General features: G+C 37.0%; 1 protein-coding gene across 3 annotated transcripts; it reads left to right on the forward strand.

The window, feature by feature from the left end:
* The first annotated feature begins 12,483 nt into the window (after positions 1–12,483).
* Positions 12,484–19,727, forward strand: LOC113093842 (sterile alpha motif domain-containing protein 3-like). Of its 3 annotated transcripts, XM_026259421.1 has the most exons (7): positions 12,755–12,779; positions 13,604–13,643; positions 15,045–15,121; positions 16,382–17,340; positions 17,417–17,575; positions 17,650–17,745; positions 18,521–19,727. In XM_026259421.1, exons 4-7 carry the CDS (start codon positions 16,396–16,398, stop codon positions 18,833–18,835), a joined length of 1,515 nt encoding a protein of 504 aa, XP_026115206.1. In that variant the 5' UTR covers positions 12,755–12,779; positions 13,604–13,643; positions 15,045–15,121; positions 16,382–16,395; the 3' UTR covers positions 18,836–19,727. The 3 variants fall into 3 exon arrangements, with proteins under 3 accessions (XP_026115204.1, XP_026115206.1, XP_026115205.1); XM_026259419.1 differs by lacking the exon at positions 15,045–15,121 and having other exon boundaries at positions 12,484–12,779; XM_026259420.1 differs by lacking the exons at positions 12,755–12,779; positions 13,604–13,643 and having other exon boundaries at positions 15,045–15,168.
* Positions 19,728–20,773: the final 1,046 nt, after the last annotated feature.

The following is a 20,773-nucleotide window of genomic DNA, read 5'->3' on the forward strand; positions in this document are numbered from 1 at the left end:
TGAACAGAAAGATGACAGGTGCATTGCCCCACGCACACAGCGATGAACTGGAACTGATAGTGCAGGGGCTGTTGGGTAGGTTTTCTCCCTGGCAAATGTAGCCTTCATTAGATGCACGGAGAGCCAGTGCCTACAGGCTACACCACACTCAGAAACTGGAGAGGGACCAGAGTTCCTGTTTATGGCAAACTCACAAAAAACTCTTCCTGTCAAAATAGAAGTCTTCCTCTTTGATTATACATAAAACATACTCACAGATGCACTCAAATGTTGTCCCATAAGTCCCATAACCAAGCAAACTACTTTCCCGAAGGAAATACCAGTGCTTGCAAGAACAAGAATAATGTTTACAACAAGCTGCATGCACTGCTTCATCGTTGACAAATGATAAAAGAAGACATTTGCAAGTTTTGTTCTCTACAATGAATTGAGGGGTAAATATCCATATAATCCAGCAGTCTTTTTGTTTTCTGTCTTAAAAAATCTATTCATATTACTTTTGCAGTGTGAGAAACCGCTACAAAGAAATACAGCACGAGGCTGAGCTGTCTAAATGAATCAAACCGAATCATAAACAATTTCAGACCTTTTTGCACACCCATTTGATGATTAGATCAAAAGAGTGATTCTAAACAGCTTATAAACAACACACATGACATGATTGTTGAAATATTATCAGAGAAAATCATTCTCAGGTTGGTGTACATCAATCCCACCCCAGTAAAAAATTCTAATGATGCCCCTGGGCTACACATAAAAATCAGCACAGTATAAACAACCACAGAGCACAACAGTTTGGTTCCAGAATTAAACTCTATAAGTGTTAAATAAGTGCATAGAATACAGGACCAATCATAATTCAGTATACAAATATAAGAAAGACCAATCACAGTTAAGTATTTAATGCAATGACATCATACCCGTTAGCTATCATCACATGATCCCTCATCCTCAAAACACAGTGCTGCCTTGCAAAAAATGTAAACAGACAAACTAATCATGAAATGTCACATTAATAACTGAAGCACAACTAATGCTCAAAATTCAAGTCAGCTTTTTTTTTTTATGTAATAATTTTTCATCATCACATTCAAATCATGGATTTCTCTGAAACAATGTCTATTCCCTGTTTTTGATTAAGAGAAATGTATAAGGGGAACACAGCAAGAGCACAGAGAAAAAGAGAGAGAGCAGGAAAGACAATGTGTGTGTGTGTGTGTGTGTGTGTGCGTGCACACATGAGTGATTTAGAAAATTACATTCAGCCTGTGGTAACATCCACAATGGCCTCACAGCACTCCTCAACTCACTCATCCTGCCTGATTCACCTTCACCACACTCTCAGTTATCAGCCCCACAGGATTCACTGGGTACTGGGCCACAGCCCCATGAATAACGAATTCAACGGCCCTTAAATACAACAGCGGGTGATTAACGAAGTGATTAATATTGATGTTTCATTGCCAGCTGAAATATACAGGATACATGCAGTAGAGCATGATCCATATTTTCAAGCCGACTAACATTAAACACTCTATAAAACACTTCTATAAAAGCCTTCTGTAAAAACACCAAGATGGGCCACGAAATAGAAATGTACTTTCATTAACCTTCATTTGAGAGCACCACAATTGTCCATCTAAGTAAACCAAAGAGGATTTCTCTTACGCGAACGAATGAATCATACAGTCTCTGAGCAGCAAGGCCTCTGAATAACAAATCAGCCTTTTGCCTCCATTTAATCCTCGAATCTGTATTTCTGCCGATACTGTGTATGTTGTAAGCTGTACATGAAAAAAAAAAAGGTCGCAGTAAAACACAAATCAGAACTCACCTATTTTATACTAATTTATTCATACCGCTGTTTATCAATCAACCCCTATCTGAACTCTTCTAAGCGTTGTGCTGCACACAAACTAGAGCAAATGAATGCCCTTCAGGTTTTGAACAGTAGCACAGTAGGCCACTAACTGAAAATTACTGGTTTTAGAGTTTTTCAAAACACAGGTTACATTTACTTGATCAAAAATACAGTATAAATGGCAGTATTATTACAATAAAAAAAATAAATAGTGGAAAGATTTTAAAAAGATGCATGGTGTTTCAAACTTCCTTTATTTTGAATTCCAAATTGCCCTTACATATCTAAAACTACCCCCTGTTGAGGAACATTTCTATTTAAGTATTCAACATGAATATGCAAAAAAATCCATTCTTGCCTCTGAAAACTGCAGACACCATTTAATTCTCACAAATCATTTCTTCCACTTTAACTCAAATGACCCCATCGCTACTCTTTCTGTCCACGAGCTGTCTGGGATATTGATCAGGACTGATGATTCTGTCCTGTCCAGCACTAGATTTCTCGCAGTGCTCCCCTGATCCACACAACAACTGACTGACTGACAGCTGTAGATCAGCATGCCCGATAATGGCTCCAAGCAGACAGACAGAATCATGCTGACAGTCATGCATAATAGATGATAATCAAAGGCTAGATCACTGTATTATTAAAAGGAAGACTACATAGACAATTAAGTAGCTTTACAGATAATCAGCACTTATTATATCTTCCTGATCTGAGACAAGGTTACACTTACTTTTTTTAAAAGCATTATTCGCAGAAATCCCAAAGTGTATGTAGTGTTTATGTAGTGCTAAACTATTATTTAACATAAATTTAACAGAACATAAAAATTAAGTTGTTTTAAACATTAAATCCCCACAAAAAATGGGAATTTTGGTCTGTCCTCGTACTTAATCGGTCTGACCTTATAACTGTATTAAACAGTTTTTTTTTCTTCATATTTTCAAAATACTTTTCATTCATATTTTTTAAATATAACATTGTACTAATTATTAAAATAGTTTACAATTTCTAATTGATTATTAAGTAATAAAAACAACAACATCATATGAATTATGGTTTTATCATATACTTCAGTCCCAATTTGTCTTGGAAGAAGGTCACAAAAATGTCAAACTTCATTTAAAATGTTAGAATTACTTTAGCCCTGAAGCTATCAATCCCACTTTTGCTGAAGGTTAAAGAAGTCTTTCACTTACCATTTCATTTACTGAAAATAAAATATTTTCTTCAGCTTTTTTAGGGCCCTACCATGCATCCTGTTCATGGAACATGTCCCATGCTGTACTTTATAATAAGAGGAAGTGTCATAGTGAAAAATGGTTTTCTCTGCTGGTCAGTCTCTTCACAGAAATAAATGGAACTCTGAGATCTCACTTCAAAGGGCACCTGAGGATCCCGTCCCAGTTATCATCAGTACTTTCCCTTTCCTATTCATTACAAATAAACCTAATGAGGCATGAAATTAAGTTCCATTGTCAATGGAGTATTTGAAAACTAAAATCTGCAAGAGAACATCATTATGATGGCCTTTACATGGACGAAGCACTCTTTTGCATGCGCATGTCCTTCCAGTAAAACAATTTTCTTTACTTGCGTGAATTTATTTTGTAGAGCGTAGCACTTAACACCCTTGACTTGCACATTCATAAAACATGCCATCATGTTATGGCAGCCCTGGGCTGCTTGGCACACTCACAGTTCTACAAACACACACAGTGTGCTGCCAGTCCTTCCCAGCTGAGCTCCAGCTGTACACGTGCACCAGCTGAGGCTGTGATTTGTGGCGGACAAGAATGATGTAATTAGATTGCTGCACACACACACACACACACACACACACAAACACACATTCTCAAAGGTAAATGCACTTCAATGCAGCCCACATCCCAAAGGAAGTTTTGACTGGAAGAGGAATTTAATAAAATTGTAATTCAAAGAAATTCAACAGGTGATGTATTTCTTAGAAATAATGAAATGTTCTTCCATCCTGGGCTGCGTTTCTTGATAATGATTGATCTTAGCACTTCAAAAAATGAACTCAACACAATCGCACGTAGCCCTGCTTTAAATGTAGTTTTACTACACGCTGGTTTATTGTACGGTTAAGCTAATGCTGCATTTCAGACAGCTCGGATATATTCGCTCGGATTACACCAGAGTCCAGAGCACTTGTAGATCTACAAAGATTTTCAAGTACTACTAAAATTACAATGGTTTTGGGATACGGTCCGCAATTCTAAGATGATTTGTGCGATAATTTTTGCGATCAACTTAAGCTTACGATGCTTTGGGAAATGCAGCCCTGGTCCACAAAAGTTAATTAAATATGGTGAAGTATAAAAACATTATACAATAAAGACTGAACGATAATGGTTAATTAATTTGTCATGATTATTTGACCAAAAATATATAATGATCATTGTAATTTATACATTTCATCAGAATTATTGCACTTTCATTTAAACACAAATTTCAAGGGATTCTTGCAGATATAGTCACAACAAACAGTGCAAACAACCACGTGAAAGAAAACAGACGGGATATATTACATGCAGAAAATTTCAAGGAAATTTTACTTCCTGAACTTCTGAACCTGGTTTATATACAGCATGTGTAGGAAAGACAAGGTGAAAATAGCCATTTATATCATTATAATACCATTTATGTGTTTCATTGAGGAAAACTGAAATTAAGATGGCATTTGGACAACTACGTACGTAGTATCAGCCTATATCAATGTTTATTTTTCGAGCTATTATAATGGAAATAGGTTCATAGACCAGTCCATGCCAACAGTCATACATAACAGGCATTTTCTGCAAGAATTCACACACAAAGCCTTATTCCTATTTATACAGGTTACTATGAGAGCACATGAATGGGAGTGAAGCACTGCTGATACTTGAGGTGAGAAAATACAAGAATGGTCCCTTTTCACAAGACTGTGATGATACGATTCAATGGTCATCAGCAGGGGCGACATATCAGTAGTCATGGAATCCCCAATGAAATTTGGAGCGGTTAGCCAAACTCATACATCCTCAAACAGAAGCAAAAGCACCCTCATTTGAAGATATGGCAAACTATCCACTATGCTCTGGAAAGCATAAAAAACGAACTATTTACAATGTGGTTTTGTAATGATTCAAAATGGACACATCAAGTAGCTGGATTTGGCAACTGGAAAAAAGACATTCAGTCTACATCAAAAAAGCAGCATACACATTTCTGGTTAAAAATGAAAGGCCATCAACAGACACTTAAATCGGGAAGCATCACCATTCAAATCAGCAGCAATAATCAAAGCTAGTCCAAAGCTTTAGTAAATCCTGGCAACTTCTATAAGTTATTCTTGACTGTGCTGTATTGTTTTATTGTTTTATTTGGATCCCCATTAGCTCCCACTATGGTGGTCGCTAGTCTTCCTGGGGTCCACTGAAATAACAATACAAAAATACAAAATTCAATTCATCAATACATTAATAAAATCTGTAAAAACTATACGATATATTAGCTACCATGACACACATTTGAAAGAAGTACAAATTATTATCCAAAATCAACATATATTCAACATGTATTTCAAACAATTTAAAACAAAACATTCAAAAATAAAAATAAGTAATACTTTCACACCTGTAATCTCTGTTTTATTGTTTTCTTAAAAGAAAATTTACTTTTGAGTTCCCTGACGCTGGATGGAAGTGAGTTCCACTCTACAGCCCCTCTGAATACATTTTTGTGGAGTTATGAGCAAGTAGGAATGCAAAAAATATATATTTGTGGTAGTCTCCTATTCACTGCTATAGAAATGTATCCAACTATGACGACTTCTGCTGCTGGAAAGGTCCATAACCAGGAATACATCTCCAAGTATATAAATCTCCATATTTTTTGCAAGGACATTAAATATACATGCATACCAAGACACTTTGCATTGCCGCTCAAACTTGCAATAGGGCCTGACTTGCTTTAATTTGCATAAGCAAACACGCGCTGCATTTACACCTCATCAAGTGCGGTTTTAACAGCTTCTTTCTGCATTAAAAGAGAAATCTGGGATTTGTCATTCCTCCCAGACACTTCTTAATCCTTGTTTCTGAGTGCATTCATTTCCTTTAAGTTTGTAGCTGCCTGCCTTTTCAGCCACCAATAAATGCTGCATCCTCTCTAAGCCTTGAAAAGCTCTAAAGGGAAAAGACTCAACTGAGGCATTGCATTGTTTACTGACAACAGCTTCCACCCATGAACACTATTCTCACAGATAACTGAACCACAGCTTTCACATGTAGTCCACCTCTGTGACCACACAAATATTGGGTCTCATTTAATAATGTTTTTACAAGAAAGAACTCTGCCAAAATTTCTTGGTAAATGGGTGCAGTGACATTGGTTTTCAAAAAACACAATGGACAACACCAGCAGATGACATTGCACCCCAAATCATCACAGACTGTGGAAACTTAAGACTGGACTTCAAGCAGCTTGGGCTATGAGCTTCTCCACCCTTCCTCCAGACTCTAGGACCTTGGTTTACAAATGAAATTCAAAATGTGCCCTCAACTGAAAAGAGGAATTTGTACCACTGAGCAACAGTCCAGTTCTTCTTCTCCTTAGCCCAGTTAAGATGCCTCTGATGTTGTCTGTGGTTCAGCAAATTCCTTGACACATCTGTGTGTGGTGGCTCTTGCTCCAGCCTCAGTCCATTCCTTGTGACGTTCACTCAAATTCTTGAATCGATTTTGCTTGACAATCCTCATTAGGCTGCAGTTCTCTTGGTTGGTTATGCATCTTTTTCTTCCACACTTTTTCCTTCCACTCAACTTTCTGTTAACATGATTGGATACAGCACTCTGTGAACAGCCAGCTTCTTTGGCAATGAATGTTTGCGGCTTACCCTCCTTGTGAAGGGTGTCAATGATTGTCTTCTGGACAACTGTCAGAGCAGCAGTCTTCCCCATGATTGTGTAGCCTAGTGAACCAAACTGAGAGACCATTTTGAAGGCTCAGGAAACCTTTGCAGGTGTTTTGAGTTGATCAGCAGATTGGCATGTCACCATATTCTAATTTGTTGAGATTGTGAAATGGTGGGTTTTTGTTAAATGTAAATGAGCCAGAATCATCATAAATAAAAGAACCAAAGACATAAACTACTTCAGTCTGTGTGCACTGAATTTATTTAATACACAAGTTTTACAATTTGAGTTGAATTACCGAAATAAATTAACTTTTCCACAACACTTTATTTGATTGAGATGTGCCTGTATGCTTTCATGAGGATGTGCAGCAGTGGCCCGTCAACTGTCCTGAACATCTTTTATGCTGGCCTCAGGCAGTTGGTTGAAATCACCAGGGGCTTCTTACAGCCGTGGACCCCTATAATCGTCACCAACTTTCCCACTTGCAACGGCCCTGCTCTGTTTTCACTTCTCTCTGAATTCTGACCTCTATGACACAACATCTCAAATGACCCACATCAAACAGTAAATGTATAATCAAAGTCTAGAGAGCAATTAAGGATATGCAGAGAGGTCAAAGTGTTTTTCCATGGATTGGGAGTGAAATTCATAATCAGAGCTTTGACCTGTTTAATAAGTGCCATGATGAACTCATGCATTGTTTCAGTGCTTGAGGGAGAAACTCTGCTCTGTCCAACTATGAGGCAACAAGTCTAACAGCAGGCATCCTTTAAGCAGAGCAGAATGAAGAGGTGTGAGAAACATATTTAAGAGCTCTCCATTTCAGAGCAACAGACTCAAATGAAATGGAAATTATCTCCTTGCAGATTAAGGAGTGGGAGATTTGAGAGATGCATTGCAGAACTGCTTCTTTCCTAATTTTCTGAATTGGGCCATTGATGTTGGACACACCAGCATGTGAGATGCATGGTATGTCCAAATTTGTTATAGTATATATATTGCTTCTGAAAGAGGGATCAATACCAATGCATTGTGCGCAAATATCCAGACTACAGACAAAGTAAGCATCCCGCTTGATTCATCTTTTGTTTTCCCAAAAGATCTTTTTGGCTCTCTGTAAGGCTAATGTTGCTTAAGCTACCATTCTCTCTGGCTGTTTTCACTAATGCTGCCTTCATATGCTACCAGGATTATCGTGAATAGGAATGTGGTAGTTAAAAATTGCATTTAGAAGCAATGTGAAGTGTACGGAGCCCCAAACTTCTTATGCAAGAAAATTTTTATTTATTCTCCTCAATATTCTAAAACTTGCACACTATTACTATTTCGTTCCCTCAATTTGCTAAATCGTGCGCACAATTTACTAATTCGTCATCTAAATGCATAAATTGTGTGCACAACTTAGCAAATCGAAGGGAACGCAGTAGTAAATCGTGAGCACAATTTCTAAATTAAGGGAACGAAATAGTAAGTTGTGCACACGAAAAGTCAGGCAGCAGCACCAGCTCATTTTCAAACACAAGTAACAGCGCATTTTGACTCATACCCTAAAGGTGGCAATTTCAACAAGCTATAAAAAAATATTATATTTATTTTGAGATAAAACTTCATATACACACTCTGGGGACATAAGAGAACAATTAAAAAAATATTGTCTCAATGCATTCTTTGGCACCTTTAAGTTATTTTTTTTATCAGTATACTGTATTGGCATGTAGATGTAGATGCTAACAGGCATAATAATAATTTAATGGAGTCCATGGAGTAATTTCATAAATGTGCAGGAAGGTTACACTGTATTTCATTCAAATGTACTCAATACACAAATACAGTAGATTACTGTTTAAGAGGTTGGAGTCACTGAATTTTTTTTTTAATTAATACTTTTATTTAGTAAGTATACATTAAACTGATCATATGTGACATTTATACCATCAATAATTAGATTTTCATATTTCAAACAAATGCCATTGAACTTTATATTGAGTAATGGGGAAAAAAAAATCACAAAAATATAAAGCAGCACAACTGTTGTTATTATTTTTTTTCTAACATTAATATTAAGAAGAAATCTTTCTTGGGCATCAAACTACAATTTTAGAATGATTTTTGAAGGATTTAAATGAATTGAAATAGAAAAAGGTTATTTTAATATTTCACAATATTACGTTTGCCCACTTACAAAGACATTAAGGGACTGTAATTTTTATGGTAGGTTTATTTTAACAGATATAGACAGAATACCAACCAAAAGATCCATAAATAAACACATTATATAAAGGTTAGAGATTGATTTGCATTTCAATGAGTGAAATAAGTATTTGGTCCCCTACCAACCTCAAGAATTCTGGCTCCCACAGATTGGTCATGTGCCCATGTGGAACACAGATTAGTCCTGTCACTTTAAGAAGTTACTCCTAATGTCAGCTCCACACCATCTTTACCTCTTCCACCACCATTGCCAAAAACAAAGAGCTATCAAAGGATGTCAGAGACAAAATTGTAGATCTGCACAAGACTTGAATGGGCTACAAGACCATCAGTAAGAAGCTTGGTGATAAGGAGACAACTGTTGGTGTGATTATTTGGAAAATGGAAGAAATACAAAACAACCATCGATCAGCCTCAGTCTGGAGCTCCGTGGAGGATCTTCCCTCATGGGGTAAGGATGATCATGAGAAAAGGTGAAGGATCAGCCCCGAACTACACAAAAGGAGCTTGTTAATTAATTAATATCTTAAGGCAGTTGGGAACACAGTCACCAAGCAAACCATTGATAACACACTACGCTGCAATGGACTGAAATCCCACAAGGTCCCCTGCTCAAGAAGGCACATGTACAGGCCCGTTTAAAGTTTGCCAAAGAACATCCAAATGATACAGAGAAGCCTTGGGAGAAAGAGCTGTGGTCAGATGAGACCAAAATCGAGCTCTTTGGGATTAACTCGACTCGCCATGTTTGGAGGGAGAGAAATGCTGACTATGACTTCATCCTTACAGTCAAACACGGAGGTGGAAACATTATGATTCAGGGCTGTTTTTCTGCTAAGGGTACAGGACAACTTCACCACATTGAGGGGCAAATGAACAGGACATTGTACTGTAAAATCTTGGACGAGAACCTGCTTCCCTCAGCCAGAACACTAAAGATGGGTCATGGATGGGTCTTCCAGCATGACAATGACCCGAAACATACCGCCAAGGCAACAAAAGAGTGGCTCAAGAAGAAGCACATTAAGGTCATGGATTGGCCTAGCTAGTCTCCAGACCTCAATCCTGTAGAAAATTTGTGGAGACAGCTGAAACTTCAACTTGCCAAACGACAGCCAAGAAACCTTAAGGATTTAGAGAGCATCTGTAAAGAGGAGTGGATCAAAATCACACCTCCTGAGATGTGTGTAAACCTGGTGACCAACTATAAGAAAAGTCTTACCTCTGTGCTTGCTAACAAGAGTTTCTACACCAGTACTAAGTCATGTTTTGCTTGGGGATCAAATACTTATTTCACTCACTGAAATGCAAATCAATTTCTAACCTTTATATAATTAATTTTTTCTGGATTTGTTGTTTGTTATTTTGTCTCTATACGTTAAAATAAACCTACCATAAAAATTACAGACTCTTCATTCACCCTTCATCTATCATAAGTGGCTCTTTTATAGCTAATAATAACAGAATTATGCTTTTACTATTAGCTTTGTCTCATATATTTAGATACAATGAATACAATTGGAAAAAATGGACACAATAAGATAATATCTACAAAATAATTAATGTCTATACTGCGTGGCATGTTCAGATAATTTGGCTTTAAAATTTAGATAATTTTGTCCATAAAGAAATTTCTTACTTTTAATTGAAGACGTTAGCAGCTTGGCAAATCGGAGACTAACTTTTTGCAATCTCTTCAGAAACTCTAAAATGTCTCGACACACACAAGGGGCCCTATCTTGCACCCAGCGCAATTGACTTTGTACACCGACGCATGTGTCATTCCTATTTTGCACCCGCGCAAAGCACGCTTTTACCTCCACAGAAGCACGTCGCTAAACTAGTGAATGAACTTGCGCTCCCTGGGCGGTTCAGCGCAAAAAAGGAGGCGTGTTCCGGCGCAAACAATCCCTGGTGCTATTTTGCTGTTCCATTAAACAATTGCGCCACTGACCAGAAAAAACTAGTCTAAAGTCAGTGGTGCGTTGCGCATTGTTCATTATGCTATTTTAAGGGCGCATGCTTGACCATAATGTATAGCGTGCACAAAGTGCATACACTTTGCTCATGTAATCTACACAGATGCAACAGTTATTTTTGCAAATCATAAATTGTTACACTAAAAAAATATTAACACGTGAGATGACGAAAATCATTGTGGTGTAAAAGAAGATGTGAAAAAATAGACATAAATCTAGCTTACAAATTATTCAGGCTAATTGTAGTAATTAAGGATCAGACCTGTTGGCCAAATAGTGGCAAGACATATGTGTATATAAGGACATCTGACAAATTGTGGCTATTTCCTCCCACCCCTGTTTAACCGACGCTATTTTGGGTGGGTTTTTCCCATCCCCATACAACACAAGTTCTCTGTCTTTCACTGCTCTTACAAGAACATCAGTCTCCTCGGCTGTGAACCGCTCCTGGCGTGCGCCTGGTAAATACGCCATAATAATAGCAATCCATAATGGAACTTGCGCACCTGCTTTTAAAGGGAATGTTGGATGACGTTCTGATTGGTTTATTTCACGTTACGCCCAAACCACACCTATGAATAATGAAGCTACTTCAGACCAACCCATTTTAGATTTGCGCCGGGCGCAAGAGCCATTTATCCCGCCGGGAAAATAGCAACAGCGCCGAGACCCGCCCACAAAGTTACTTGCGCTTCGCGCTTTGACACTTGCGTTTCAGATCGTTAAAATAGGGCCCAATATCTTTTTTTTTTTTTTACTGTAGAAGAAACATCTGAAAAGCACTCTATCCCAACTACAGTACAGTCTAGAAAACAAATGAGATTTTAATATTTTAATAATAATTTTCTTATTTAGTAATAATTTAAATGAATCTTATGACTTACATTTAAAGCTGCTGCTCTAAGATATACTCATAGTGGAAATGAAATTGAGTCAAACTGCACGCTGGCTTAGAAGATACACACTTTGTTATATTCTGTTCATGTTCGGATTAAGCCATGTGGTTTGGTGCTGGTGTTTTTCGGTCACTTTAAACCATGCACCACATGAGCATTACAGACAAGCCAGAATGTGGTAAATAATGCAAGAAATGGCAGTCAGGTCTCTCACAGCACGCACTGTTAAATATTCATCCAAGGTGGGCAACCCGTAACGAGACTTGCTTGTATTTGTAGCATTAAATGTCTCTTGTCACCAGCTTTCAGCCAAACAAAACAGAGCATTTCAATGCAAACATGCACCTGGAGACCATTTAAACAACATTCATTTGAGCCACAGGAGAGCACAGCTTACTGTTCTTCTCTTCTTTTTGCTGAGTCAAGTCAACAGATGACCTGACAAAAGTGTGGCGATAAGAAACAAATTATTAATTAAGTAAGATTTAACTTTGGTATCAGCATCTTGATCTTCATCTGATCACCGTCCACAAGCACATTTCTCAGAGAAACCCATCCTGAAGTCAAATCCCAGAGGATCTGCACTGTAAAATGTAATTGCTGAGCTTACTAAAATGATTAAGTAAACTTAACTTACTTTATTAAGTTTTTTGATATTACTTAGTTTAACTAAGTAATTCCAACTTTTTCCCCACTCAAAGTGCTTAAACTCAACTTGTTCATTTAGCTCAACTTAAAAGTTTAAGTATTGTGAATGCACCAGATATACAGTAGGTGGCGATAATACTCCAAAGGAGTGAGAGATCATTAATTGGACGAAGAAGAAGACGACTGCACATGCTAGTTACTTGGTTCAGATAGCAGGTTCATTAATTTGCACGTGGCTGGATAAGAGAATGATAAGGTGAGTCTCATTTTTTATAGTTTAACTGCTACATTTTCATTACAAAATAATAATATATCAATCAAAGTTCATAAACAGTAATATTTTGTTAAAATATTTATATAAAATCGATGGATGACGTTGGATTGCTCTTAGCAATCTAATAATTGGTAATCGTCTCGCTTTAAAGATAAACGTGTTTTAGGTCAACAGACAAGTTTCAGAGGTGGATAGAGTAACAAAAACTTAAGTAAAATACAAGTTACTGTGTAAATGATTAGTTGAAGCTATAGTCTTAATAATTACTTGAGTAAAATGTATGCAATGGAAAAGTAACACGTTTATAATTAGTGTTGATGTCGTTTATATATAAACAACGGTTTTCAGATTAGGGATGGACGAGAGAAGCTCTTTACACGTGTAACGTTACTCATACCTGCAATTGAACATTTGAGCATAGTATACAGGATTTTTGCCTTGTGTTCTAAAATAAATACAATAATGTGTAAGGTTATATATTCTGTAAGCACGTGTGTCTAAGCGACGTTTTTTTCTTGAGACTAAAAACTCATTCTGATTTTAAACACCTCACGTGCCTTCAGACCATATACTGAACAAATTAGTGATTCGTGAGCCAGTTTAAATCGTCTTTCTCTGTTGTCTTTTCAAACGAATCGACACGAAAACCATTAATTTAATGCCTTAAAATGCAAAAGAATGTTAAATAAGAGGTGCTGCAAAGAAACCAATATTTTATACAAGTTTTTAAAGTGGATGCTAAAAATTGTTTTTACAAATTGCTTGTTATTAATCCATATACTTTAACTCTGTTAACTTTTTTGCAGAATGTTTCTTTGAAGAGTGCAGTGGACATGCAGTGGAAGTGTAAGTTCTGTGTTTATTTCTGTGAAAAGAGAGCTCTGCTATTGAAGCATTATCGGATTAAACATGGAAGCTACACAAGAACCAACCAAATTCCTTGTCTTCACACAGACTGTTTGTGTTCTTTTAAATCATTCAATGCTCTAAAAGTGCATTTAACAAGAAATCACTCTGAAAATGCAAAACAAACAAGTGGATCAGAACCAGCACCTTTGATATTTCATTGTCCTCTTTGTGAATTTAAAGAACCCTGCACAGAATCCTTGTTTTTCTGCCATTTGCGTCAACATCTGAAAAATAATGAAATGGTTCAGTGCCCATACAAAGACTGCAATTTTGAAAGCAGAATTTATTCCACATTTAATGCTCATAAAAGTAAGCAACACCAGTTTAGCACGCAGAGGAACTTAAAGCCCAACATTTTAGTGGAGTTGCAAAATATTGCTGCCGATTTACAGCAAGATGTTACACAAAGTACAGCTTCTTGCTATGATTCAATTGATTCTACAGAGTTTGGCCAGGATGAATATGAAGAAGGTGACCCAAATCAAAGTCTAGATGATTTACAGAGACAACTAAAGCATAATTTAGGATTGCTTTTCCTTAAGATGCAAACCATTCTGCATATATCTGATGCAGCAGTACAAGAAGTAATACAACAAATTACTCAGATTTTTCTTCTGTCAAGGCCACTTTTGAGTAATGGCATTCAACAGATTTTAAATCAACATGAAATCACTTATAGTGATAATGTTTTGAAAGAAATTGTGAAAGTTGTCACAGAAAATAATCTGCTCTTAAAAATGACTGAGTCTGGTGAGCCTCTATCTACCATCAGTAAAAGAGCATCATACTTTGAGAAAGAATTTCCAATAGTTATGCCAATAGAATACAAACTCGACAAAGAATCACAGTCTTTTGCATATGTGCCAATCTTGAACATGTTACAGCTGCTTTTAAACCGATCAGAGGTCCTTGATAAAGTTCTTGCTCCCGATGGAAGTGCATGTGGAATTAGTTCCTACAGAGATGGCACTAACTACTCTGAGAATCCTTTTCTGATGGCAGAAAAATGTAGGATTTTACTTACCCTCTACACTGATGAATTTGAAATTGCCAACCCTCTTGGCACTTCAAAAAAGAAACACAAGATGTTCAGTGTTTACTGGGTCCTTGCCAATCTTCCCTCTAAGTATCTGTCTTCTCTTCATGCAATTCAGTTGGCAATCTTATGCAAAGCTAGTGCAGTGAAACGGTGTGGATATGAAAAAGTCCTACACCCTCTTGTTCAAGATCTGAAAACATTAGAGAAACATGGCGTCTTTGTAGAGCGGTTAGGAGAATGTTTATTGGGAACTGTTCTCTGTGTGTCTGCTGATAACCTTGGTGCCCACTCCTTGGCAGGATTCCAAGAGAGTTTCATTGTGGAACACCCCTGTCGCTTCTGTATGGTGAAGAAGAGCGAAATCCAACAAAGAGAGGTACGGACAGGAGCATTTGAATCCAGGACCAAGCTAAATCACGAAAGGCAAGTTGAGGAAGTTTTAAAAGATCAGAGTTTGGTTAAACAGTATGGTGTGAAAGGTAGTTGTGTCTTCAGAGAGCTAGACTATTTTCACACTATCGGCGGCTTTCCACCTGACCTCATGCATGATCTCTTAGAGGGTGTCATACCCGTTGAAATGGCAATGTGTCTTAATGATTTGATCAACAAAAAGTACATTACTCTTGACTACTTAAACAGAACAATCAAGCAGTTTCCATACAAATTCATGGACAAGACTGATCAGCCTCAAACTATTCCAGTTGCCTTTGCCTCTAGAGGCACAATTGGTGGTAATGGCCATGAAAATTGGGCACTTCTAAGACTTCTTCCCCTCATGATTGGATTTGATATCCCAGAGAACGATCCATCATGGGAGATTTTAATGCTTTTGAAAGACATTTTGGAACTGGCGACGTCCTTCAGATTCACTGAGGAAACTATTGATTTCCTTGGGGATAAAATTTCAGAGCATAGAGGTTTGCTTTTAACAGCATTTCCTCATTTTGCATTGCGTCCCAAACACCATTACATTGAGCATTACCCACAACTTATACGAATGTATGGGCCTTTAAGAGATGTCTGGACAATGCGTTTTGAAGGCAAACATAAGTTCTTCAAGCAAATAATTCGTGACACAAAGAATTTCAAAAATGTCCCTCAAACTCTGGCAGTCCGACATCAAAGAATGATGGCGTACCACATGGATTCAATTTCTTTTTTCAAGCCTTCTGTGCAGATGGAAAAAGTTGCAGTTACACTGATTTCATCTTTTCCTGAGAATGTTCAGAATGTTCTTCAGAACAACTTTGGTGCTCAAAGCACTGTCCTTGTTACATCCTCAGTATGCATTGATGGTATTAAGTACTGTCCTGATGTAGTTGTTTCTGTCGGCTCCTGTTCAGGTCTTCCTGATTTCAGGCAAATTGTTAAAATTGTAGTCATCAACACAGATGTTTTGTTTGTGTGCAAAGAACAGACAGCGTGGTACACTGAGCATCTGCGTTCCTATGAATTGTCCAGCCATGTACCACTTATGTCAGTCATTAAGCTGTCTGATTTGAATGACTTGTTTCCACTGCCAACCTACAAAATACAAGGCAGGATATTTGTTACAATTAAACACTTCATCTTGTGCTGAATGTTGTCTGGGGTCTAATACTGAAAATTGTGGATGTTTTCTCAAATTATTTTTTAGGTCCACATGACATAATGGAGACAAGAACTGTTTTAAGAGTGATTGTGACTGACAATGATATACGGAAGGTCACACTTCCTAGCAAACCACAAACCCTGGACTCCCTGATTGAACAGCTTGGGCAGCATCTTGATCTTCCATACACGTTCTCTCTTCAGTATGAAGACGCTGATTTTAACAATGCACTTGTTAACCTTACTGACATTGCAGATTTACCTGAGAAGCCCACTTTGAAGGTAATCTCTCTTGTGACATCACCTACACCGAGCCAGGCTGACACCGACATTATGTCTGTTACCTCTCAAGAAGAGTCACCTCTTACACGCCAGGATCCATGGCCAGAAACATTTGAAATTCCCAGCTTTTCCGTGAATGTGGAATACAGACTGCGCCAGGGAAACCTTTTGTTTATGAGAGATAAGACATACTTGCAAGTTCCCAGGGACATGAAACATGAAGTACTTGAAAAGCTTGCCGAGGCCATGTACAAATTTAAAGCATATCCCCGTGAAGAAGATTTCAATGATGTTGCATCGGCACTTGTCAAAAAACATCCATGCCTTTTTGAACCAGGCTCCTCCACTGGATGGAACGGATGGAAAAACAGTATAAAGTTTAAAATGGGTAATTACAGGAGCAAACTAAGGAGAGCTGGATGCACCGATGTTCTTGTTAATTCAATGAAAAGAGGGAGCCAAGATTCTCCAAGAAATGTCAAGAAACCCAAACGATTCGAGATAAATTTTCTACCCAATATGCCTGCTGGTGAAAATGAAAGCAGCATGGAATCAAAACGATTAGAAATTGTGGAGGAAATGAAGAAACGACATCCAAGTTCTACACTGATAGCACAGTACATGGACATAACTTTTTCGCTAAGAAGAAAAGAGTTGGTTGAAAAGGAGCCTTCAGTAAAAGAGACTTTACAAAGATGGCCAGCACTCTTCAGGGAAAGTCAGGTAATTAAGACACATTTTATCTAGGGCATATAAAAATGTTTCAAGTCTTAATGTGTTTTTGTTCTCCTTTTCGTAGATTATTGCTGAGTTCAACCGGATAACAAGCAAAAACCTCAAGCAAGAATTCTTCTCAGCCCTTGATAAAAATACTTCTCGTTTTCTGGAGATTTTTGAATCCAAGAAAGGCACAGCTGGAAAAAAGCTCTCAGAGTATCTAATACAAATGAAGTCTGCAGTAAGTGTTTTTTGTCAAGTTTAAAGTGATCTGTTTTCACTCTTGATCTTGATGTTTTATGTGTTATTTGTTAGAACATCACTGATGTCACTGCTCGACGGACAGCAGTTCTCCGTGGTCTTGCAGTCCTTCTTGGAGAAGACACTACAGACTTCTTCAAAACATGTTTTGTAAGTATTCTAATTTAATATCTTTTAAAAAATGCTACAAGAAAGATCTCCCAATTTTTGTGTCAGCATTACGTTTATTTAAGAGATCTTATATAAAGTACATAGAAGATAAATAAAATGCAAGTAAAATATATTCTTTGTTTTCCATAACATTTGATCAAATCTTAAAATGTGGATGAAACTGTTTTCAAAGTATAAAAATCTCATATAGAATAGTGTCTTGAATTTTCCAATTCAATTTCAATCCAACTACTCTGCGCAAAGAGGTCTCTATATTTAGCCATTCTTTACCTATGTCCCGTGACAGTTTTAGCAGCATCCCTTCTCCACTCTATCGCTTCACTCTCTGCTGGTATATACGGTTTCAGCAGTAACAACAAAAACAAACTCCTTTCGATGACCAATAATTATTGTTAAATAATAAATTAAACATTAAAAGGATAGGGAAAGGATCTCATTTTGTTACAAACTTGTATACATTTTTGTTCTGATGAACACGAGGACATTTTGAGGAATGTTTGAAACCAAACCGATCATGGGATGGATGTAACTGTTTTACTAAAAAGATATTGTTATTAAATGTTTCAAAGATGCTTTTGCTGAAAAGGTCCAAATTATCACTGACAATTCCCACTGAAGCCCTGTTACAAATAGTTACTTCAAGAACTAATAACAGCACCTTAAGCAGTTTAAATTTTTAAAAGGAACATGCACTTGTTTGCGTTTGCAATATAAGAATGTATTTTAATATTGCTTTTCTTTCTTTCTTTCTTAGGATATTGATATTGTCACACCTCAAGTATCAATAGGAATTCTCACTGTGGTGCCAGAGGACAGCCCCATGTCTCCACAAGGTTTGCCATTGGAGGTCACTGATACAGCAATCATTTTGGAGGGTCTTATAGCAATGGATGGACTTGAGAATGTTCCACATGCCATGTGTTTTGTTTTTGGACTGATCTATGCTTTAAATATGGAGTACCCTTCACAGCTTAAATACACTTTTGAGTTCATTCAAAGGGTTTTTCTTTCCCTGGGGCACAAATCTCTCAAGCCAAAACTGCAATCACTAAAAAACCTACTGTTTTAATGTTTTTTTGTTGTTTTTGTTTCTGATTGCAGAAACAAGTCTGGTTACTGTAGGTTTGTTTTTTGCGTGTATGTTTCTGATGGCAGAAACAAGACCATGTTACTGTAGGTCTGTTGCAGCATTTTTTTTTTTTTTTTAATCAGTCACCTGCCAACCTGGATACAAAACAAAAACTCCAGTCACTAAAAGCTTTGTAGTCAAGAATTTGTTCAATATATTTTTAATTGCAGAAACCAATTGGTCTATTGTTGCCTTCTGGGTGTTGTATCCAGATTGATGGGTGACTGATTAAAAATCTTAATACCTGCAACTTAACCTTGATGTTTTTATCTGTTTTTGTTTTATGCTTCTGATGGCAGAAAAAGACCATGTGATTGTAGGTCTGTTGTTGCACTTTTGCAATGTTGTTGATGGATGACTGATTAAAACAAATGTTTTATTTAAAATCTTAAGTGTTTGCAGAAACAAGAACAAAAACAAAACTCTAATTGCTGCATAAATTGGATGTTTTGGTCAAGGTGTGTTCTTTGTGTTTCTGATGGCAGAAACAAGACCGTGTTGCAGTAGGTCTGTTGTTTAATTTTTTTGGTATAGTTTTAATCGGACACCTTCCAACCTGAATGCAAAACCAAAACTTTTAGTCAAGATGTTTGTTAGTAATAACAAAGATTTCGTATTGTGTCTGTTGCATTTAGGGTGTTGTATCCAGGTTGATGGGTGACAAATCCCTATACCCACAACAAAAATGTTTTAATCGGTTATCTGTGTGCAGTAACACAAATGTTTTATTGTAGGGTTGATTAATTGGTTCTTTTAATCACTCACCATCAACCCTTTTTTGCTTTAAAAAACAATTTTGTACACGGTTACATTAAAATGAATGTTTTGACAACGTTTTTTGCTTTACTCGTTTTTGTTAGTTTAGCTTACTTAAAAATGTGAGGCAATCGATTTCCTTAAATTTACTAGTAAAGTGAACACTAATAATAAGTTAACTCAACTAATGCTTTTGAGTCACCAGTACTTAATTGTACTTGATGTTTAAGTTTAGTCTACAAATACTATTTAGTTTTGCCAACTTAAAATGAATACTATACTTTACTTAATGAATAAGTTTAGTTTACAAATACTATTTAGTTTTACCAACTTAAAAGTAATACATTAGTTTACTTATAAATTTAAGGCAATCGGTTTCCTCACTTTTTTAAGTTAACTCAACTTATTACATTTTACAGTGTGGATAAGGGAATGGCACAGAGCGCCTCTTTATTGACTTTGTCTGTTGAAGGGGGCTCCATTTACACCTTCTCACTTTCTTTCACCTTTGAGCGAAACAAAGACTGTTCATCCAGGTATTGAGCCCCAAACAGTTGTTTTCATTATTATAAGGTTCAACAGGTAATCTACTGTACCTCCTTCATTAAAGTACAGCTCCAGACAGCCATTCTGCCATCTCTATATCTGAATCTGTAGCAACTTCACAGCTTATTAAAAATGGTTTGTTTTAAACTCTAGCAATCAGCAATAATTTTTTTTAGGGGGGGGGGTATTTTAAGAGATATGCAATATCAGACTTCATATCCATCCACAGAAAATGATACAACCTTCTTACATTAAAAAATGTAAATAAACCGTCTTCCTGAGGAACAGGACTATTAACTTAAAGCTTATTCTAAGGTTTTTGGCTTGTATAAAAATACATGTAACAGCGTCCAGTTATGGGCCATTTCTCAGAGACAGGAGAAAGGCGAGGAAGGCTTTTGCAGAGGATCAGTCCACTAATGCATCCACTCTGGTCCTGTTCTGCATAAATATACGTTACAGATGGCGTCATTTTGAACTTGTTTGTTTGTTAAATGAGCCATGCTCACATTCATAATTACATTTTATTTAATTATAATTGTATGGGTGTGGGCGTGTGAGATGACATGCCAGTCG

The sequence above is a fragment of the Carassius auratus genome, unplaced genomic scaffold (assembly GCF_003368295.1).
Source record: "Carassius auratus strain Wakin unplaced genomic scaffold, ASM336829v1 scaf_tig00215170, whole genome shotgun sequence".
NCBI lineage: Eukaryota > Metazoa > Chordata > Actinopteri > Cypriniformes > Cyprinidae > Carassius > Carassius auratus.